The sequence below is a fragment of the Lissotriton vulgaris genome, chromosome 5 (assembly GCF_964263255.1).
Source record: "Lissotriton vulgaris chromosome 5, aLisVul1.2, whole genome shotgun sequence".
In the NCBI taxonomy this organism is placed as follows: domain Eukaryota; kingdom Metazoa; phylum Chordata; class Amphibia; order Caudata; family Salamandridae; genus Lissotriton; species Lissotriton vulgaris.
Window position 1 is genome coordinate 1,992,810,162 of NC_141693.1, and position 23,660 is coordinate 1,992,833,821.

Sequence of the window (23,660 nt, forward strand, 5' to 3'; positions counted from 1 at the left end):
CAGAGGGAAACTCAGAACTAGAGGTGCTCACTGCACCGGGGGAATCCAGAACCAAATGCTGTCGGATTTAACCTGATGCAAAAATGAGCACAAACTCACCCTGGCCTCTCATAATGAGGGGCTTTTGGGTTTCCCACTTACTGTGACAGCTTTAGTCACGTTGCACCTTCCTAGCAGGCACTGTCATTACATGTTTGTCCCATTTGTGTAGCGCACAGAATGACGGATGCATCATGCTTCAAGGCACAGTACAGAAAATATGAAAAGAGCAGTAAACAGAGACAGGACAGTGATATACAAACATGTGAACCCTAGCACACATTCAGAGCAAACTGCTGCAGTCCCCAAACTTAACCGAACAACCCTCACAAGTACAGTAGGAGTCGAAGCATTTACATGTTCATGCTACATATATGAAAAGTACAAGAGGCCTTACTGCAAATGATTAAGCAGATCTGCTTACGACTCTGCCAATTAAACGCACATGCAACAGACTAAGGGGGGTTTGTCCCTTGCCTGGTCCAGGGGCTTGAGCACGTGCCTTGGTGCTCCTGGGCTCTTAAATAGTGCCTCGAAGCCTCTTGCCTGCTCTTGGACAGCGCCTGATCTCCTTACTCCATGCGTTACTAGAATGTAACAATCATGTTTTGTGACCTCTGGTAGACACTCAGGGGCTTATTCATGAGAACCTGCGTCACTTTTGCACCTACAGTGGAGTGGCGTGGCTCACTGCTTAGAGGCGGCAGACCCGGAAGCAGAGGACAGCCCGGGACCAGGGTTCAATTCCCGACGCGGCAGGGTCGTGGACCATGGTCAGTGGACTCGATAATTCTTGCCTCGGTGCCCACTCTAACCAGGGATCACACTCGGCAACTCTGGGCATTAGCTTGCCTCATCTCTACAACGGCCCCCCACATTCGCCGGGGATGCCTGGTTTCACCTTGGAGATACCCAGTAGGGACCATCTCACAGGGATAGCCAGGACGGGTTCCCCAGCGGTCCACAGTGCCACGACGCCTCAGGGCAGCAGTGTGCTTTACAGGACACATACATTTCTATTTAAAGTTTGGGTGTTTGTGAGGCAGAGTCTCATTTGGATTTATGAAGCTGCGCAAAGAAACCCTGCGTGGCTTTGAGTGGCCTCATAAACCACGAGTAAGGTGATGCCGCGCAAAATACTGTGTCGTCTTACTCTGCGCCCAGGAGGCGTTCCATGGGTGTCGCGGTGGGCTTCCCACGCATCAAACCTTTACAAAATCAAGTAAACTTGGGGAAGGGCCAAATCTGTAAGCATCCCGAGGTGAGGCGCAACGAGGAGAAATATGTCTATTTCACCTTGTTCATTCCACTATCTTCATTCTGCAGCGCAGATAAAAAGAGGAAAACACCACGGAGGATTGCTTTTGTGCAGGAAGGTGCCCACAATCCTGCATGCAACAGAGGCACCTTTGCACCACGGTGGAAGAGGCCGACGTTGGCGCACGGCTGCCGAAACGGCGCCAGCACATGGAGAACGGATGGGAATGCGCTGTATTGCTTGATTACGGTGCATTCCTGCCCGCTCACTTTGGCGTAGGGCCGCGCAGTAAGATGCCCTGCTGAGCTGCCCTACGCCAAAACGCCATATATAAGCCCCACAATATAGCACCTTGAAACCATCCCCCTCTCATACCAGCAGGGGGCACCAGTCCCTCCCACACAGGCCTGATGGACTCCACTCTGCATTTAGCGCCTCCTCCCCAAATCGGATGCTTTTCTGTTACAGCGCCTCTGATTTAGGCCTCAAGCTGGATGTGTGAGTCTTTGTGCTACCTTTTCTTCAGCTTTGTTAACCTTGCGTTCCCTAATGCAGAGATGTGCTGCGGTGACGCGCACCAGAGCTGCGCCTTGGTTCTGACCAGGGCTCTGGAAAGTCCCAAACTTTTTCCTCCACAATCATCTGCTGAAGCTTACCAATCTTTGCAAGGGTTGTGAAGCAGGGCCGGCTTTAGCGCTGGTGGCGGCCGGTGCAATGAGCTTTTTGGCGCTCCCAATGACCTCCTTCTCCACGAATTCCCTCCAACAGGGCCCCTCTCTGACATTTCTTTTAATAGCGCTACTCATAGTTCACTCACACTCAGTTCTGTGTTCTGCATTACACACATTCTTTGCAACATGCGCTTTAACCCTGTGCGCTACTTATGGAGGAGTCAAAACTGCCACTAGACAAAACTCCTACCTCTTCCAGCAGGAACATTAATCACCAGATTTATCTTGACATTTTTATTGTTGCCTGAAAACGGCTGGAGGCACAAGGAACTCAGCAACACCTGCATTTAAACCCATAAGTTATTTTTAAACACAGGACACCGTGATGTCAGTGCCTGGTGCGGCTACACCGATCGCACCACCTTAAAGATGGCTCTGTTGAGAAGTAAGCAGTATACATTGCTAGCAATAAAATCAACATTATTGGTTTTCTGGAACAAAGCGCAGCAGAGGTAGACTTATTTTCCCAAAATATATTTTACAAAAATTCTTCTATAAGCCTAGTTTTGCAAGGCTGGTATAAGTGTGGCTCAATGGTTAGAGCGGCAGACTCTGATGCAGAGGTCTAGCCCGGGACCAGGGTTCAACTCCCTGCCTCGGCGGGTCTTGGGCTCAAACTTCCACAGACCTGATAATTAATTCTCGCCTCGGTGCCTATTCCAATCATGGAGTCCCACTCTGCAACTCTGGGCAATAGCTTGCTTAATCTCCACAACGGCCCCCACAACGCTAAGGATGCCTGGCCTCCACCTTGGGGGTGCCCAGGAGTGGACGCCTCACAGGGAAAGCCAGGATGGGTTCCACAGCGGTATTCGTACAAGCGCCTTGAGACCCTTGCGGGTGAGTAGTGCGCTATACAAGTCACATTTTACATTTACTCTGCAACCTGTGAACTTCACCAAAACTTTGGAAGCCAGATTAGTACTCCTTCCACCTCTATTAACAACCCTTTTTTCGATGCGCAGCTCTGCACCATAAAGTTTGTATAACTGCAAGCATTAGTTTTAGGGCTCAGATTACTCAGGTTAGGAATTTTGAACATTTGAATATTTCTTTTTTTCTATGACAAGTATCAGGATGAAACGTCTGTCTTTCCCTGTCACGGTGGACTCTCTGCAACCATCTCTCTTCAGCTGCACAGTGCAGTCCTCGGCATGGACGGGTTGCCTCATGAGCTCTGATGGATGTTAATGGACCAATATGCAAGGGGTACCGGAAGTGACACCGTGCACCTTTTCCCTCCCCCGTGACGTCACAGACATGACGCCATATCCTACCTCCCGCCCAGAACGGCCTCCTTTAGGCTACTGGGGGGATAAGAGACGGGTGGCATGGTTGGGAAGGACATAAAGTGTACAGGTAATCTACTGTTCGTTCCTGTAGGTTGACCCTTTGACCCTGGGTAGTAAGAGCAACGTCAGAGACAAGAGGTAAGCCAGGTATAGCAGCTGCTACCCCAGGCTGCTCCTAACTGACGTCAATGTGAGTCTGTTAAAAGTTGAAGCTTAATATGAGAGGGAATTCACCAAAGAACACCCAGCAGCGGTTATTTGTTAGGGCGGGGGAGCAACGCCCTCCACCCCCCACCCCCCTGGATTGCCATTTTATTTTTCAAGTTTGGTGTGCTATAGCTGCCAGCTTGCCCATCCGGGAGAAATGGAGGCCTGTCCTCCTCTGCTGCCTGATTGGCAGAATAGAAGACTGGAGGAGCTGGTCACGCCAAAGTGCGCATGTCAGTTTGACCGGCAGTCTTGCGCCGGCCAAAGTGACATGCGCGCTTTGTAGCTCTCCACCCAGCTGTTTTAAACAGCTGTGTGGAGGCCAAGCACAGGCCTACGAGGCCTGAAGGATTGTCCGGCCAGCCCACTCTCCATCCAATCCTGGCACTTCTCTCATGCTGGTTACCAGCGTGAGAGTAGTGCCAGGATTGGTTAGGGGAATCGACTGCAGGCTGAAGCCCACGGAGCTGACAGAAGAGGAGGCACCGTAGCGAGGATGACATCCGACGTGCAGTAAGCAAGGTGCGTGACTTTTTTTTTTTTTTATTATCTGCCACTCGCCTTGCCTGCTTGCACCCAACCACCAAGGGCTCCGTTGCCGCCCTGCAGATCCACGTACTGGCCAGAAAGCCCCGCGTGAGAAAGCGTGAATGTGGTCCAGTGCGGTCTGCAGATGTGATCCTTATGGAAGGGGAACACCAGTGGCCACAGATAGAACTGATGGGGCCACATACAAGTGATCATCAAGACTGTGCACGTCTGTTTTATGTATATGTTTATATATGGTCTAGCTAGCGCTATATAAAACTTTATAAATAAATAAATACATTTAAACTTTTTAAGCAGACTGTGAATTATCATTGCTATGGTCAGTGGAGGGGGCGCGGTCTTCAAAGTGTCTCAATCACTCCTGTTCTCTTCCTCACATGACTGTCTTTTGCGGTCTCTTTTTGAGACATGTATGCTCTTTTTCTTCTCATATCTTTCGGAAAACACAGTCTACCTGTCCCACGCCTCGCCCCTTTCCTCTTCAGCACCCTCTTGTCACTCTGTCCTGCACGTACTACCATTGTCTCTTTCACTTCACCACCCACAAACACAACGCACCCACTCACCCGTAAGCACCACACTTTCTTTAATTTTTGCCCTGACAATATATTGTCAACTGAGTACTTCCTTCACATACTTTCACATATACTCACAGTTACAATTGGCCCACCTGTGCATTGCTATGTGACCTCTGCAGAGAGGCCAACGATTGGATGAGCATGTTTTCCGAACCCCTTTCTTACCCGCTGACAGGTATTATGAGAAATTTGCACTGCGTTCACCCTGATCTCTTTAGCGCTCAATCGTGGCTGCTTCACACCCGAACTCACACCGCTTCAAAAAAGTGGCTTTTTCACACTATGCATGTCCAAGAAGGCATTAGAAACATTGCACTGGCTACCGATTAGGGAACGGGTGCTGTTTAAAGCTCTATCTATAAGTCATCGCATTATTCAGGGGAAAGGACCCACCTCTCTCCTCGATTTGCCTGCCCCTATACTCCTTCACGTCAACCGAGATCTTGCGGTATGGGGCTGGTCAAGGTTCCAAAGATCAGCAGAGCTAGGATGGGAGGGCGCTCTTTCCCTGTTCTGGCAGCTCAACACTGGAACAGACTCCCACCGAGCCTTCGGCTGGAGACCTCAGAACTGGTGTTTCATAAGCAACTGAAAACACACCTCTTTCCCTTAGGGTAGAGCGGGGTGGACTCTACTCTCGGGATAGAATTCCTTGGACCTCATAACTATTGCTAGCTGTACCACAGCGCGGGGACACACTGGCCTTAGTGTAACCAGGCGCTTTAAAAATTTCATATTATTATTATTAAAGTAGCGTGCTCCATGAAAAAAACGACAGGAACACGCCATCCTGGAGAAAAAAAAGAAATATTCTCAAAAAATGCACAAGTTCGTAAAACGTGAAATGTGAAACAGGAACAGCCTTGCTGTTCCCAGGCTGACAAGGCAGTGTCTGATGTGCTGACTGTGGCTGTCGCTGGAGGTGGGGCACCAGCAGTCTTCAAACTGACCTCTTGACCTCTGGCTGTTCAGGATTTACACATCTAGGCGAGTAAGGGTGGGGGGTCCACTCTGGAGGAATCCTGGTGAGAGTGTGCACAGGAGCTGGAGGGTGATGGCTTTCACTTGGGCGTGGAGAGGATCTTTTATGGACAATTCGTTCTCGGTTCGTGCCAGTGCTTAATTTGTAAAATATTAAGTGCCGGGGCTCTCATCAGGAGGGCACTGCAGCTTGCATCACACATTGACCCTGCCAGCGGTGCCAATGATAGTAACAACACAACTACTAACTATGACACGCCTACAAGTGTAACAATTTGGACTATTTCAGGCCCCCAAATCTATTAAGAATGGCTTGGGACGCAGGTAATAGTCATATTTAATGTGTAGTAAATTAATAAATTAACTGTTGTTGTGTTCACCTCTAAATTAGCCAAAGAGGGCCACCTTGTGGCAGACTACAAAAGCTCCAGTGTTCACAATTAAGTTCCAGTGGCGAGCCCAGGAAACCACCGGCTGAAATTAAGCACAGGTTGTGAGCCCCTAAGGGCTATCCCGAGACGCTGTGTAAAGGGTACACAAAGTCCAGAGACCACTTACCTTGTTGCACTTCACGCAGTGGTAGGACTCCATGTGGGGTGAGTACCGGGTGCAGTAGTCGATGGGCGGCTCGGGGTCGGCGCTTGGTCCCAGGCGGCTTCCGTAGAGGTTGACGGAGCGCTCCAGTAGGGCGGACTGTGCGCTGGGGGTCATCTGCCTGAAAGAGGGGTAGGGCGGGCAGAAGGAGTCCCAGGGGAAGCTGGGCTTGTAGAAGGGCACCATGGCGGGCGAGCTGTAGGCCTTGATGGGCAGAGGGACCACAGGTGGATCTGAGAGGAAATGGATTCTCGTTAAAGTACAGAAACGTCTACTCCACTACGTCATTTACTTGTTTAAATGCCCACTTTAAAGAGAAAATGCTTTGAGGCCTTTCATGCAACTGGCGCGGTACACGGGCCCATAGTTTCTACAGATTTCTGAATGTGTGCCTCTAGTGACCTTTGACCCCCTGCGCCCGCGAAATGTCTGAACGGTATGCCTCTTCATACCAGTGACCCTATGTACCCTTAGGGACCTCTGACTTATGTGCCTCGAGAAGCATCTGTCTCCTCCCCTATATACACATCTGAGGCTGTGCCTCTAATGAACTCTGACCCCTCTCCACTCCAAAGACACTTGACTCATGGCCCGCTACTGACCTCTGAACCCTGTGCTTCTAGTGACCAGAAACCCATGTGCCTCTGGAGACCCCTGGTACCTCTCCCTCTGGAGACCCCTGGTACCTGTGCCCCTGGAGACCCCTGGTACCCGTGCCTCTGGAGACCCCTGGTACCTCTCCCTCTGGAAACTCCTTGTACCTCTCCCTCTGGAGATCCCTGGTACCTGTGCCTCTGGAGACCCCTGGTACCTGTGCCCCTGGAGACCCCTGGTACCTGTGCCCCTGGAAACCCCTGGTACCTGTGCCTCTGCAGACCTCTGGTGCCCCTCCCTCTGGAAACCTCGGGTACCTGAGCCTCTAGAGACCTCTGGTACCTCTCCCTCTGGAGACCCCTGGTACCTCTGCCTCTGCAGACCCCTGGTACCTCTCCCTCTGGAGACTCCTGGTACCTGTGCCTCTAGAGACCCCTAGTACCTGTGCCTCTGGAGACCCCTGGTACCTCTCCCTCTGGAGACCCCTGGTACCTGTGCCTCCGCAGACCCCGGGTGCCTGTGCCTCTGGAGACCTCTGGTACCTCTGCCTCTGGAGACCTGTGGTACCTGTCCCTCTGGAGACCCCTGGTACCCATGCCTCTAGAGACCCCTGGTACCCATGCCTCTGGAGACCTCTGGTACCTCTGCCTCTGGAGACCTGTGGTACCTGTCCCTCTGGAGACCCCTGGTACCCATGCCTCTGGAGACCCCTGGTACCTGTGCCTCTGGAGACCCCTGGTACCTTTTCCTCTGAAGACCCCTGGTACCTGTGCCTCTGCAGACACCGGGTGCCTCTGCCTCTGGAGACCCCTGGTACCTCTGCCCCTGGAGACCCTTGGTACCTGTTCCTCTGAGGTCCCCTGGTACCCGTGCCACTAGAGTGCTCTAGCACCTGAGCCTCTGGAGACCCCTGGTACCTGTGCCTCTGGAGACCCCTGCTACCTGTGCCTCTAGAGACCTCTGATACCTGTGCCCCTGGAAACCCCTGGTACCTGAGCCTCTAGAGACCTCTGGTATCTCTCCCACTGTTGACCTCTGGTACCTGTGCCTCTAGAGACCCCTGGTCCCTCTCCCTCTGCTGACCTCTGGTACCTCTCCCTCTGCTGACCTCTGGTACCTCTCCCTCTGCTGACCTCTGGTACCTCTCCCTCTGGAGACCCCTGGTACCTCTGCCTCTGGATACCTCTGCTGCCTATGACTCTGCAGACCCCTGGTACCTCTCCCTCTGGAGACTCCTGGTACCTGTGCCTCTAGAGACCCCTGGCACCTGTGCCTCTGGAGACCCCTGGTACCTGTGCCTCAGGAGACCCCTGGTACCTGTGCCTCTGGAGACCCCTGGTACCTCTCCCTCTGGAGACCCCTGGTACCTGTGCCTCTGCAGATCCCCAGTACCTCTCCCTCTGTAGACTCCTTGTACCTGTGCTTATAGAGACCCCTGGTACCTGTGCCTCTGGAGACCCCTGGCACCTCTCCATCTGGAGACCTCTGGCACCTGTGCCTCTGGAGACCTCTGGTACCTGTGCCTCTGGAGAACTCTGGTACCTGCGCCTCTGGAGACCCCTGGTACATGTGCCTCTGGAAACCCCTGGTACCTCTCTCTCTAGAGACCTCTGGTACCTGTGCCCCTGGAAACCCCTGGTACCTGTGCCTCTGGAGACCTCTGGTACCTGCGCCTCTGGAGACCTCTGGTACCTGTGCCTCTGGGGACCTCTGGTACCTGCGCCTCTGGAGACCCCTGGTACCTGTGCCTCTGGAGACCTCTGGTACCTGTGCCTCCGGAGACCTCTGGTACCTGCGCCTCTGGAGACCCCTGGTACCTGTGCCTCTGGAGACCTCTGGTACCTGCGCCTCTGGAGACCTCTGGTACCTGCGCCTCTGGAGACCCCTGGTACCTGTGCCTCTAGAGACCTCTGGTACCTGTGCCTCTGGAGACCTCTGGTACCTGTGCCTCTGGGGACCCCTGGTACCTGCGCCTCTGGAGACCTCTGGTACCTGCGCCTCTGGAGACCTCTGGTACCTGAGCCTCTGGAGACCTCTGGTACCTGTGCCTCTGGAGACCTCTGGTACCTGTGCCTCTGGAGACCTCTGGTACCTGCGCCTCTGGAGACCCCTGGTACCTGTGCCTCTGGAGACCCCTGGTACCTGCGCCTCTAAAGACCCCTGGTACCTGTGCCTCTGCAGACCCCTGGTACCTGAGCCTCTAAAGACCTCTGGTACCTGTGCTTCTAGAGACCCCTGGTACCTGAGCCTCTAAAGACCTCTGGTACCTGTGCCTCTGGGGACCCCTGGTACCTGAGCCTCTAAAGACCTCTGGTACCTGTGCTTCTAGAGACCCCTGGTACCTGAGCCTCTAAAGACCTCTGGTACCTGTGCCTCTGGAGACCTCTGGTACCTGTGCCTCTGGAGACCTCTGGTACCTGTGCCTCTGGAGACCTCTGGTACCTGCGCCTCTGGAGACCCCTGGTACCTGTGCCTCTGGAGACCCCTGGTACCTGCGCCTCTAAAGAACCCTGGTACCTGAGCCTCTGGAGACCCCTGGTACCTGAGCCTCTAAAGACCTCTGGTACCTGTGCTTCTAGAGACCCCTGGTACCTGAGCCTCTAAAGACCTCTGGTACCTGTGCCTCTGGAGACCCCTGGTGCCTGTGCCTCTGGAGACCTCTGGTACCTGAGCCTCTGGGGACCCCTGGTACCTGTGCCTCTGGAGACCCCTGGTACCTGCGCCTCTAAAGACCCCTGGTACCTGTGCCTCTGCAGACCCCTGGTACCTGAGCCTCTAAAGACCTCTGGTACCTGTGCTTCTAGAGACCCCTGGTACCTGAGCCTCTAAAGACCTCTGGTACCTGTGCCTCTGGGGACCCCTGGTACCTGAGCCTCTAAAGACCTCTGGTACCTGTGCTTCTAGAGACCACTGGTACCTGAGCCTCTAAAGACCTCTGGTACCTGTGCCTCTGGAGACCTCTGGTACCTGTGCCTCTGGAGACCTCTGGTACCTGTGCCTCTGGAGACCTCTGGTACCTGCGCCTCTGGAGACCCCTGGTACCTGTGCCTCTGGAGACCCGTGGTACCTGCGCCTCTAAAGACCCCTGGTACCTGTGCCTCTGGAGACCCCTGGTACCTGAGCCTCTAAAGACCTCTGGTACCTGTGCTTCTAGAGACCCCTGGTACCTGAGCCTCTAAAGACCTCTGGTACCTGTGCCTCTGGAGACCCCTGGTGCCTGTGCCTCTGGAGACCTCTGGTACCTGAGCCTCTGGGGAACCCTGGTACCTGTGCCTCTGGAGACCCCTGGTACCTCTCCCTCTGGAGACCCCTGGTACCTGTGCCTCTTGAGACCTCTGGTACCTGCGCCTCTGGAGGCCTCTGGTACCTGTGCCTCTGGAGACCACTGGTACCTCTCCCTCTGGAGACCCCTGGTACCTGTGCCTCTGGAGACCCCTGGTACCTGAGCCTCTAAAGACCGCTGGTACCTGTGCTTCTAGAGACCCCTGGTACCTGAACCTCTAAAGACCTCTGGTACCTGTGCCTCTGGAGACCCCTGGTGCCTGTGCCTCTGGAGACCTCTGGTACCTGAGCCTCTGGGGACCCCTGGTACCTGTGCCTCTGGAGACCTCTGGTACCTGAGCCTCTGGGGACCCCTGGTACCTGTGCCTCTGGAGACCCCTGGTACCTGAGCCTCTAAAGACCTCTGGTACCTGAGCCTCTGGGGACCCCTGGTACCTGTGCCTCTGGAGACCCCTGGTACCTGCGCCTATGGAGACCTCTGGTACCTGTGCCTCTGGAGACCCCTGGTACCTCTCCCTCTGGAGACCCCTGGTACCTGCGCCTCTTGAGACCTCTGGTACCTGAGCCTCTAAAGACCTCTGGTACCTGAGCCTCTGGGGACCCCTGGTACCTGTGCATCTGGAGACCCCTGGTACCTGAGCCTCTAAAGACCTCTGCTACCTGAGCCTCTGGGGACCCCTGGTACCTGTGCCCCTGGAGACCCCTTGTACCTGCGCCCATGGAGACCTCTGGTACATGTGCCTCTGGAGACCCCTGGTACCTCTCCCTCTGGAGACCCCTGGTACCTGTGCCTCTGGAGACCCCTGGTCCCTGTGCCTCTGGAGTCCTTTGATACCTGTGCCTCTGGGGACCTCTGGTACCGTGGCTGTGGAGAACCCTGGTACCTGTGCCTCAAGAGACCCCTGGTACCTGCCCTTCTGGAGACATTTCATACCTGTGCCTCCACTCTCAGGCCTGGACTGAGACCTTCACTCTCAGGCGGGGACCGAAACCACCACCCTCAGGCCTGGACTGACACCTCCACTCTCAGGCCAGGACTGACATCTCCACCCTCAGTTCTGGACTCACACCTTCACTCTCAGGTCTGGACTGACACCTTCTCTCTCAGGTCTGAACTGACACCTCCTCTCTCAGGTCTGGACTGACACCACCACTCTCAGGTCTGGACTGACACCTCCACTTTCAGGCCAGGACTCACACATTCACTCTCAGGCCTGGACTGACGCTTGACCTCAGACTGCTGGCGGTGGAGCTCAGTCAGCCCCTGGGTGTGTGGCTGTGAAAGAGTGCACGCCCTCGCCCTTACCTCGGTGCAGTACCGTCCTGTTGAGGTACTGGAGGGGAGAGACCCCTGTGTCCATGCAGGGCGCCTCTTCTTTGATGGGCCGCTCGGGCGCTGGGCTCAGCAGGGGGGCGGCCATGCAGGGTTCCGGCTCCGCCTTGGGTTCACCGAACACAGCTGAAAATAAACAGTACATGGGCCAATCTTCTTCTAAAGCTGTCACTTTTAATTTTACACCAGTGTGCACACCCGCTCATCACCAATGCACAAAGCGCTGCCAGTGGCGCAATGATTCGAAAAGGGGGTGGTGATGAACAGAGTGTCTGAATTAAGCAGACCACTCTTACCCAGTCCAAAGATCAGGGCTTGATCCATCACCGTTTTTCAGCTCACTGCACCATCCCAGCTCAGAACTTGGCTATATGCAAATTAGTCTGACCCTGGCCCAGTGCATCATGGGAACAGGGCAGACCAAACTACCAAGCCAATTCTTATACTGGGAAGGAAACAAGCTACCGGGGACCGGTTTCTGGCATTTCAGCCGTCTTCGGCCGGCTTGCTTGAATCCTGATGGTGCAATGAGCTAGGGACTCACATCTGAGTATACCCTTCCACGCTTATGGTGGACAAAAATGATTCGGAAAAGGGTATACTCAGACATGAGTCCCTTTCTCACTGCACCATCAGGATTCAAGCAAGCCGGGCCGAAGACGGCTGAAATGCCAGAAACCGGTCCCCGGTAGCTTGTCTCCTTTCTGGTGAAGAATTGGCTTGGTAGTTTAGTCTGCCCTGTTCCCATGATGCACTGGGCCAGGGACAGACTGATTTGCATATAGCCAGGTTCTGAGCTGGGATGGTGCAGTGAGATAAATAACGGTGATGGATCAAGCCCTGATCTTTGGACTGGGTAAGAGTGGTCTGCTTAATTCAGACACTCTGTTCATCACCACCCCCTTTTCTGAATCGTTTTTGGCCACTATAGGTGTGGCAGGGTATACTCAGACATGAGTCCCTTTCTCACTGCACCATCAGGATTCAAGCAAGCCGGGCCGAAGACGGCTGAAATGCCAGAAACCGGTCCCCGGTAGCTTGTCTCCTTTCTGGTGTAGAATTGGCTTGGTAGTTTAGTCTGCCCTGTTCCCATGATGCACTGGGCCAGGGACAGACTGATTTGCATATAGCCAGGTTCTGAGCTGGGATGGTGCAGTGAGTTAAATAACGGTGATGGATCAAGCCCTGATCTTTGGACTGGGTTAGAGTGGTCTGCTTAATTCAGACACTCTGTTCATCACCACCCCCTTTTCTGAATCGTTTTTGGCCACTATAGGTGTGGCAGGGTATACTCAGACATGAGTCCCTTTCTCACTGCACCATCAGGATTCAAGCAAGCCGGGCCGAAGACGGCTGAAATGCCAGAAACCGGTCCCCGGTAGCTTGTCTCCTTACTGGTGAAGAATTGGCTTGGTAGTTTAGTCTGCCCTGTTCCCATGATGCACTGGGCCAGGGACAGACTGATTTGCATATAGCCAGGTTCTGAGCTGGGATGGTGCAGTGAGATAAATAACGGTGATGGATCAAGCCCTGATCTTTGGACTGGGTAAGAGTGGTCTGCTTAATTCAGACACTCTGTTCATCACCACCCCCTTTTCTGAATCGCCAGTGGCGCATGGCGCTGGATTCCGCAAGAGTTGGAGCGAACACAGCCAAGTTTACCATTTAATAATAATACTATATTGCTTATGGTTAATAAAAACTAACCCTGGGCGTAGTTGGCGAAGTAGCGCTGAGCGTAGCTACGCAAAGTACACTTTGCACTACGCGAGCTACGCGGACTGCGTAGTGAGCTGTTCGCAATGATTGCACAGTGCTGGGTGCTTGTCCGCACCGTGCAATCATTGAAAACGGCATCTTGCATAGAGCGAACTGTCGTTTTCTTCCACTCTAGTAGATTTTTACTCGAGCGGTTACTTTCTCAACGCGGACTGGTAGTTTCTCATCGCAAGCGGTCACGAGCATACGTGACCACTCACAATGAGAAACCTGACCTCCCCGCATTGAGAATCTTGCCGGGAGGTTTATTTTCCAGGCTCGCGATCGCTAACTTGATGTTGCTGATCGCGAACGAGGCAAAAGTCCCGCCTGGATGTCATTTTGCTGGTTCGCGGTCACCGACTTGACGTTGAGGACCGCGAGCAAGCAAAAAATAACCGCTACGCTACGCGTGTTTGCACTGTGCTACATGCAATTCACGTAGCGCAAACTTCGCAAACTACGAGAGCATAGCATAGTTGTCCGCCCAGGCTTAATAAAAACCTTTACAATCTAAAACAGCAGGTTTCCCATTTAGTTTGATGAGCAATGGCCTTCCTTGTTTACTATACTTTATAGCGGCCCCACCATTTAAAAAATAATTTACATTTTGTTTTAAATTAATTTATTTCCTCGACTTTAACACACCACTTGTCCTGGCACCCTAGGCGGTCGCCTAGTTCACCTCAGTGGACTTGAAGCCTCGTTTTCCATGCTTTGCCTGTTTTTTGTGAAGCCAAAGTCCACTGTAATACAGTTACAACTGACTGCACCAGTCTACCCCCTTAGCATGCTGGGCAGTCTATACCTCTGGCGCTGGCCATGACCTTTTGATTTTACTCAAGTTGTAAGAATAATTTATTTGGAGGGACTTTCAGCCAGCCCTCTTCATCCATTGGTCTGTTATTGTGTCATTCACATGTTCCTTCCACCCAGTACAGTACACAACAAGGGACAATGGGTCAGCCCACTTCAGCCATTGGCTAACTTGACTGCGAGTGACAGCACTCTGCCCTTCCACAATCCACAAATTAATTCCCTTGAGTGCAAGGTGCTGTCAGCTTAATCTAAAAAAACATTTTACAAACATTCGCCCCCCAAACAAAACAAAAAATGGGCCAGCGCCAGATCTATTGCCTTTAACAATGCTTGTTCGACATTATCCTGTCTCCAGTCAACTATGTATTATAATTGATGCCTAGCCCTAATTTTCCAGTTATCAGTTGACCGCGTTTTTACTCCATTGGAATCAAGAAAACATTATTTTATTCACTAAAGAGTAAAATATCTTTTCAGTTCTTAAAAAATGTAGTCAATTGAAAAGTGTATCCCAAGGGAGAGTCACAAGTTATAACGTAGTTACACCGGGCTGTGAGGTTAGTCACACAAGGGGGTCACCAGGGGATAACACAGTGTGTGACTCCAGCCCCTGCAGTGTAGGGGGGTGGGCAACCCTTCAGGGGCCCCCCATTCAGCCTTGGGACTTTGAATATTTGTGACATATGGGGGTCTCAGGGGCCCTCCACACATTCTGAGGGGGGGGGGGCATCATTTTGCGTGACACCACTGGTTACTTGACGGATTTGTCAGCACGTTTCAAGGACCCTTCCGCCTGCGGGTCATACATGGGGTCCTCCGCCCCCACCCCACCCCCCACCACTCCATCTCTGGTCCACCACTGGTGCTGATGGGCAACCAGAGGTCCTGCCAGACCCCCTCTGAGCAGTGATCCATGTAAGGGGGCCCAGTCCTCTTGTTAGTCCTCCAAGTGCTTAGAAGCATCATCTTCATGTTTTTTCTGTAATCTAGGCTGCAGATTTCATCCTCAGACCTGCTGCTGCCTGTTTTGTAGCTTTAAAGAAACAACAGCTTTGTTCTGCAGCTGCCTCACTCCCTCACCGTGGCATGCTGGGAATCCAGGCATGCTGGGAGAATCCCAGTCTGACCCTGGCTTTACTGTGAAACATTGGCTGGAGCAGGAGGAAGGATGCCCTGGGAGTCCTTAACAGCCACCAATCAATCAATCAACCAGGGGCCTGTAGAGCACGGCTACTCACTCCTGAGGGTCTCAAGGTGCTGGGGAGGGGGCTGCTAGGCAGCCTGGGTGGTGGATCATTCGAAGAGCCAGGTCTAGAGATCCTTCCTGAATTTGGGTCAGTGATGCTGATCGCCCGAGGTGTAGGGGCAGGGTGTTTCAGGTCTTGGCGGTGAGGTAGGAGAACAATCTTCCTCTGATTCTAATCTTTTGGATTGGAATAGCCTAAGAAGTCGACACACACACTATTTTGGTCCCATGGTGTGTATAGACTTTATTAAGTTCAGAAAATGGTGAGTAATGGTTGCTGCAAGTTCGGATTGGTCTCGGTGGGCTTTAGATGACGGTGATAGGTCCCTTTCCTCTGGAAACGTCACATCTCTCCGGGTTTTCAAAAGAAACAAAGCAGGAAAAAAGAAAATCCAAAACAGGGTATTAATTAAAAAAACAAAGACTTCTTTATAGGATGTCCACCTTAATGCTACCGCCAACAGTCAGGGGTGTTTATGCGTGGTGGGAAGTCGGTGGTATTAAAGTCACCCCGACATACCCGCATGCAAATCTCACATGAGTCTCTTTGTTCCCTTTATTTTGTGGTGCCCCACCAGAAGCACTGTGTGTCTTTCCGTACTTGCCTTGGACCACAACCTATCTCTTGGGTCGTGGCGTTGGGAGCTGAGGTGTTTATCTCGTCCTTCGAGTTCCTGGGACGTTCACCGGCGCAGTACAACAGCCGCTCTTCCGAGTCCTCCGGTCCAGCATTGCCGGGTCATTCAGCTACTCCCGCAGATGGATCCAGACTACGGGTTGATCCAACAGGAAAGTCGTCTGCCTCCTCGCTTCCTGACGTTGCCTCTCCTCCCAGGATCCAAATGTCCGCGTCTTCCACCTCTCTTACGGGCAGTTCCCATGTCGAATACTCCCACTTTGCCTCGTGCATCCTTTGGCCTTCTAAGGGGTGTGGCCATTCATCCGCTCCGCTTCCACGGAATGCTGGTGCTCTCTCTGTTTCCTGGACTCAGTCGAGGAAGTCAGCCATGTTGGATTTACGTCCTTCCTTACATGGAACCTGGGGATGGAGGCAAGTCGAGTTGGGAGTATCGGAGTTGTCTGCTGGGTACTTTGAAGGTGAGGCAGTGGTTCAGGTACGCTGGTCCTTCGTCGTGTAGGGCCTTAGAGGCGTGAGTGAAGACCTTAAAGGTGACTATCTTGCTGACTGAGAGCCAGTTGAGTTGGTGGAGGTGTTGCATGATGTGGCTGCAGCAGGTGATGTCGAGGATCAGTCTGGCAGTGGTGTTTTGGACGATCTGGAGTTTCTTGAGCTGTTTCTGGGTGGCGCTAGCATAGAGTGTGTTGCAGTAGTTGAGTCTGCTGGTGATGATGAGTGCATGGGTGACCTTCCTTCTGTATTCTGTGGGGAAGCATCTGAATGTCTTTCAGAGCAGGCAGAGTGTGTGGAAGCCAGCTGCATTGATTTGGTGGTTCATTGTGAGCAAAGAGTCAGTATGATGCCAAGTTTGCATGCATGGTCCATCAGGGTGTGGGGAGTACCCAGCCCGCTTGGCCACCAGGAGTCATCCCAGGCTGACGCGGTGGGTCCCGGGATGAGAACTTCGGTCTTGTCCAAGTTGAGCTTAAGGCAGCTGTCTTTCATCCATGAAGAGACTGTCTTTATTCCATTGTGGAAGTTGGTTCTGGCGGTCGAGGTTTCATTAGCGAGGGATAGGATCAGTTGGGTGTCGTCGGCTTAGGAGATGATGTTGAGTCCGTTGCTTCTGGCGATGGCTGCAAGGGGGGCGTTGTAGAGAGGGTGGGGCTCAGGGAGGAACCCTGGGGGACTCCACAGCTGATCTCCGTGGGCTGTAAGAGGAATGGTGGTAGTCTGATTCACTTGTTCCGGCCGGTGAGGAAAGAGTGGTTCCAGTCCAGAGAGTTGTTGCAGATGCCGGCATTGTGGAGTCTGGGAATTAGGGTGCGGTGGGAGATGGTGTTGAAGGAGGTTGAGAAGTCTAGTAGCATGAGGGCTGCAGTCACGCAGCAGTCATGGATGGAGTTGATGTCGTCTGTTGCGGTGAGTAGGGCAGTCTCTGTGCTGTGGTTGCTACAGAAACCTGATTGGGAGGAGACAGGACGTGGTTTGTTTTGATGAACTTGGACAGCTGGGCATTGATGGTCTTCTCAATGACCTTGCCAGGGAAGGGGGAGAGAGATTGATCTGAAGTTCTTGAGGTCCGATGGCTTCTGCAGCAGGGGGTTGATCCCAGCGTGTTTCCAGTTGTCGGGGAAGGTGGTGGTTTCGATGGAGCAGTTGATGGTGCGGCAGAGCTGGGGGGGCGATAGCGGCGGCTGATCTGTGCAATATGTGGTACGGGCACGGGTCCGTCTGGACCCCTGAGTGGATGCTCTTCCTCGTCTTGAGCATGTCCTCTGTAGTGAGTGGAGTCTAGTAGAGCATGGTCTGTTGAGTGGTGGCTTGATTGTCTGCAATGGTGGTAGGCGTGGCAGCCGTGTCTAGGGTGTCGAAGCTGTTGTAATACTTGCTGATCTTGTGTTGGAAGAAGGTGCCTAATTTGTTTCATAGTTTGTTTCAGAGGTCTTGGGAGGGGGGAACGTCTGTGGTCTTACTGTTGGGCCTGGCGAACTCCTTGACGATGGCGAAGAGTTCTTTGCTGTTGTGTATTTTGGCGTTGATTCTGTTTTGGAGGGCTGTTTTCTTCGTGGTTTTCAGGAGGAGGTGGTGTGCGTTGACGGCCGATTTGAAGGTAGCATGAGTTTCTGGGGTTTTGTTGCTCCTTCATTTCTTCTCGAGATGTCTGCAGGTACATCTGGACTCGTGGAGGGCAGGTGTGAACCAGCTGGCCACATTGGAGCTTTGCTTGCCTGGCCTTCTCTTGGGGGCTTCCAGTATGAGTCATAAGAGCCTTTACCAAAATCATGCTGGAAGAATCCCATCCTGATCCTGACCCTGTCTTTACTGTGAAACTGTGGCAGGAGCAGGGTGAATTATGCCTTGGTATTCCTTCCCAGCCCTCAGGTCTTAGGCAAACTCAGCTACATAGCATGCACCTTGGGAGAGCAATCACTGCGGTCTGTTGCGGTGCCCATATCTACATGCATAGTACACCCTGGTCACCATTTTAACCTACCAACTGTGTTCATGTGAAGCACAGACTTATAGTTTAAATAGCTCACACTTTTTAAGTGCAGTGGCATATGAAAACGTAAGCATAAAAAATGCGTGGAATCGGAGACTCCAAAATATAGACTTTAAAAATAGAGAAAAGCCCCAGAAACAAAACTATTGACCATAAAAGAATTCTGAATCCAAGTCACCTACCTCCTGTCATATGATGGAGTAAATTAGTAGTCCGAATCCTTGTTATTGTAATGGATATTTTTACAGCCCCCTAAAATTTACATTCTATTATTAACCCCTTGGGTGCGGCCGCCATTCTGTGCCTGTGCGGCACATTCCGATCGCGGGTACGGTCATGACGGGCGGGAGCCGTCATCAGCACACGAGCACTGTGTGGCATGACGGCAGCCCATAGGACGATAAACTAGTCTTCCAACAAAATATTAATTTAGACAATCTCATGAGACAAGTTATCATTTTTACCATCATATTTTTCAGTTATATATAGTTTCTCAGCTTGAAAAAATCCTACGTGGAACTTAGAACAATTGTTTTTTGAGTTTTATATAAGCGTGAACTCGATCTGCAGATATTAGGCATCAGAGCGCTTTACATGAGCACCAGTTTCGTTACAGAAAGGACACATTCATTTTTGTTAGGCACAGGGAGCCAACACTCGAACCCGGTTAGCCCAGCTTCGAGGTCGACCGCTCTAGCCGTAAGACTACATCCTCTCCACAAAAATCGGATTTCTGGAGCCTTTCAATATCAGGCCAAGGGTGCAGACCTGAGTGCCAGGGAGCTCCATCAACACTGGGGGTTTTCCGTTTACTCGCGATGAGACGGTGGGCACCTTTTTGACTCAACAGGACCTGTGGGTTCTGGAATCTGGGATGGGGGTCTTCAAGCCAAAGGGTCAACCTCTGGTCAGAGTTCGGAGCAAGGACATTCCCTGGAAGCTCTTGGGCTCCTCGGCTTGGGGCTGATGGATTGTGCTCAGGGGGATCCATATAAAGAGATCCACTCACCTGTGCTGAGACTCATCACTGGATTCCATCGGGGCAGGAAGTCGGTGTCCACGTAGCGGTGCTGGTGGTACGAGTGGGTCTTCTTGCTTTTCACGAGAAAAGACCGAGGCATTTTCTACCCAATGGCCGGGGTGGTCCTTGAGGAACAGAACACACAACCTTTCAGTAAAAACCCTTCTACGCCATCTCCAGTTCTATTGACTCCAAAGAAATGGTTTTTTGTGGAAGTAATCGTGTAATAAATCCCAACAAAGTCTCTAGATCTGAGCCCCACCCTGAGGTTAAAATAAAGAAAACATAATAACAGAAACACAACATTGTAGAATAAAGAAGGAAGATATGTGAAAATTACAAACATTTCAGGTATCATGACAAAAGCATTGAGATAGTGTATGTCTTTGAAGTTTTTTAAAATAACAATGTGACATTTCATAAAAAACAACTGAGGGTTGAATTGAGTGTTGGTCCAGGGCTGTAAACAGGCTTCTTCTTGGGGTTAGTGGTTGGGTAATGGTTAGTGCGAGGGTTGGCATGAGGGTCAGTGTAAGAGTTAGAGCAAGGGTTAGTGTTTGAGCAAACATTATGGTTAGTGCTGGAGTTATAGCTAGGTTTATGGTTCGGATTGAAGCCATACTTTCGTCATTATAAATTAAAAATTAGTATCAATCGAAGTAAAAGTGAAAATTCATCATTAAGCATTCTCCATTTCTATGGTCCTGCTCAGTGATTCCAAGGGGCATATCACCAATAGCCTTATCTCCGCTTTTTTGGCTTTAAAAGCGAAAAAAAAGTGGAGATTGAACTGTTGCCCTATTTACAAGTGGGTGTTAACATGCATTAGCGCATGTTAGCACCCGTTTTCCCGACGCCTAGCAGTGGGCGTCACTGGGCAGTACAGCTTATAAATTATCGCTGATTTGCACATCGCGATATTTACAAGGAGGCCCACGCATTTTAGCAGACGTTAGTTTTTGGCAAAAAACGCAAGTTTTGCCAAAAACTAACGTCAGCCAAAATGCTGACTTACCTATACTTTAGTTTGGGGGTAGATTATGCTGATACGACCACAGGGTCATATCAGCAAGGTTTTCACCGTTTTCCATGGAACATCGTTGGAAAACCAGCGATGCTCCATGGAAAACACCGCTATCGCTGGAATAATTATCGTCCTTGCGCTATGCGATGTTAATACAGCGCTAACATGGCGATAATTTCTAGCGTTAGCCGGCGATAAAAAATCTCACGCTAAGTGCAGCCAGTGATAATTATCCCTGCCGCTTGATAATATGCCCCCAAGCTACTGGACCATGGTGACCCGAGATCTATCAGACATCCTTGGTTAGGAAGTTCCCCGTTCCCCCTTGTTGTTATTACTTGGTGTGTTTGAGGGCTCTGGAGGCACGAGACTGAGCGATCATTCCTGAGTTCGGCCCTCCTAGTTGCCAAGCTTGATATCGCTGCTCGATAGATGTCGCCCACCCTGGCAGCTGGCGTCAGGGTGGACCGGTGAGCGCAGCAGGAACTGGTAGTCTATGAGGCAAGAGGCTGTCCCCACAAACATGGACGGGTGTGGCGGAAATGGTTGTGTCAATCTGTTTGAACTTGTAAATGGAGTGGTAAGTGGGATGGTGCATTCTCCAATTATGGTGCAAGGCTTGAGAGTCACTGATTTGAGCAATTGTCTGTTCTTCTTATGCACTGCGATAAATGTGTGTGAACTGTTCACTTTTACCACTTGCTGTGGGCTAAAAACCAATAAAAATGTGTTTAAAAAATAAAAAAAAATTCTCCATTTTGAATTTGCTATGTTTTTTATTATAGGTTCTACATCTTCACACATGGCCTCATACATAAAGGGCGGGTTTCAAAGCGGCCACTGTGCCTTGCACGCCAGCCAGGCCTGGGTGTTGTTCGCGGACTTTTGCTACGCGGAACTCTGCGAAGTTCCAAAAAACTCTGCGAAGTTCCGCAAGGGGCGTAGTGCAGTGCTGACTGAAGTTTGTGCTGGTATTTCTGCCGTTTGGGTAGAAATTCTACCCGAGCGGCAGGTCGCGCTCGCGAACTTACCATTCGCGAGTGGGGAAAAAACTCAGCTGCACATCGCAAATCGGAGCTTTCTGCACTCCGTGAGCACCATGGAGTGCAGAAAACTCTGCAAACTCTGCGAACGGAGCGAAGTTCACTGCCCAGGCATAGTTGCCAGGTACTATGCAAAGCCGCCTTCTGTTTTGCACTGTCGACAGATGTACACATTAGTTGCAGCACTAAACCAGCATTCGCAAGTATGGTGGGCAGTCCCAGGACTGCTGGAGAATGTGCAAAGTAAGATACATTGGGAAGTTCTGTAAGGGAACAAAACCAGTGGTAAGAGAGTGGGTTATAAATGTTGGGAGCGGAGGTCAGAAAGGATCACTTGGAAGAGAGGGAAGGTGACCCTGCCTCAGCGAGGGTGGAGCAGACCATGCAGGGAAGAGAGTTGGTTTCAGGGTCATATTCTCACCCTATGTCAGCCCCGGGATCTCTAGAGCCCATTTCTTCATTGTTGGTGACCTGTACCGTGCTGTCACGCTGCCGTGACTCCAAGGCGCTAGCTCACTAGGAAGTCATCAAACAGGTGGGAAGTTGGGTTGACCAGCTGAGTGCCCTCCGATTGGTGAGGCCTGGTCCCTCATAGACTGAGTTGACTACAGACAGGTCGTCAATGGAAAAAAGGTTATGTCTTAGTTTAAACAAATTGCTGAGTGAAACAAATTGAAAGTGCTTAGGAGCAGGCCTTCTATCAGAATTAAGCACTAAGGTAAACTTTTCAACTGATGGCTTTCAACAGAAAGACCTAGCCTATGACAAGCCATTGCTTCCCAAGTCCCCTTCTTGATGCCACCTCATTGGGCTGGCCTGGGCTGGCCTGGGCTGGCTTGGGCTGGGCTGTCTTAGGCTGGGCTGGGTTGGCTTGGCTGGCCTGGTCTAGGCGGGTTTGGGCTGGCTGGGCTGGCCTGGGTTGGCCTGGCCTGGGCTGGGTCGGACTGGGCTGGGCCGGGCCGGGCTGGCTTGGCCTGGGCGGGCTGGGCTGGCCCTGGCTGGGGTGGGCTGGCCTGGCTTGGGCTGGGCTGGCTGGGTGGGCTGGCCTGGGCTGGGCTGGCTTGGGCTGGGCTGACCTGTGCTGGGCTGGCCTGGCCTGGCCTGGGTTGGGCTGGCCTGGCTTGGGCTGGGCTGGCTGGGTGGGCTGGACTGGCATGGGCTGGCTAGCCTGGCTTGGGCTGGGCTGGGTTGGGCTGGGCTGACCTGTGCTGGCCTAGCCTGGGTTGGGCTGGGCTGGCTTGGGCTGGCTAACCTGGCTTGGGCTGGGTTGGGTTGGGCTGGGCTTGCCTGGGCCGGGTTGGCCTGGGCTGGGTTGGGCTGGCTTGTACTGGCTAGCCTGGCTTGGGCTGGGCTGGCCTGGGTTGGGCTAGCCTGGCTTGGGCTGGGCTGGGCTGACCTGTGCTGGCCTGGCCTGGGCTGGGCTGGCCTGGGCTGGCCTGGGCTGGGCTGGGCTGGCCTGGTCTGGGTTGGGCTGGGCTGGCCTGGCCTGGGTTGGGCTGGGCTGGCTTGTGCTGGCTAGCCTGGCTTGGGCTGGGCTTGCCTGGGTTGGGCTGGGTTGGGCTTGGGCTGGGTTGGGCTTGGGCTGGGCTGGGTTGGGCTGGGCTTGCCTGGGCCGGATTGGCCTGGGCTGGCTGGCCTGGCCTGGCCTGGGTTGGCCTGGGCTGGCTGGGCTGGCCTGGCCTGGGTTGGGCTGGGCTGGCTTGGGCTGGCTAACCTGGCTTGGGATGGGCTGGGTTGGGCTGTTCTTGCCTGGGCCGGGTTGGCCTGGGCTGGGCTGGGCTGGCTTGTACTGGCTAGCCTGGCTTGGGCTGGGCTGGGTTGGGCTGGGCTGGCCTGGGTTGGGCTAGCCTGGCTTGGGCTGGGCTGGGTTGGGCTGGGCTGGCCTGGGTTGGGCTAGCCTGGCTTGGGCTGGGCTGGGCTGACCTGTGCTGGCCTGGCCTGGGTTGGGCTGGGCTGGCCTGGGCTGGGCTGGCCTGGGCTGGGTTGGGCTGGGCTGGCCTGGCCTGGGTTGGGCTGGGCTGGCTTGTGCTGGCTAGCCTGGCTTGGGCTGGGCTTGCCTGGGTTGGGCTGGGTTGGGCTTGGGCTGGGTTGGGCTTGGGCTGGGCTGGGTTGGGCTGGGCTTGCCTGGGCCGGGTTGGCCTGGGCTGGCTGGCCTGGCCTGGCCTGGGCTGGCCTGGGCTGGCTGG

At 52.9% G+C, this 23,660-nt stretch overlaps 1 protein-coding gene across 2 annotated transcripts in view; it reads right to left on the reverse strand.

Moving 5' to 3' along the window:
• The window catches only part of GFI1B (growth factor independent 1B transcriptional repressor), a 58,971-nt gene that overhangs the window by 18,774 nt on the left and 16,537 nt on the right, over nucleotides 1-23,660 (reverse strand). Inside the window, exons 2-4 of one of the 2 annotated variants that reach the window (XM_086924750.1) lie at nucleotides 19,396-19,532; nucleotides 11,406-11,564; nucleotides 6,194-6,462 (exon numbers count right to left, since the gene is read on the reverse strand). In XM_086924750.1, coding sequence (XP_086780876.1) covers nucleotides 6,194-6,462; nucleotides 11,406-11,564; nucleotides 19,396-19,507 — 540 coding nt within the window. In that variant the 5' untranslated portion in view covers nucleotides 19,508-19,532. The remainder of the gene's footprint in view (nucleotides 1-6,193; nucleotides 6,463-11,405; nucleotides 11,565-19,395; nucleotides 19,533-23,660) is intronic. The other variant, XM_086924751.1, reaches the window with a different exon arrangement.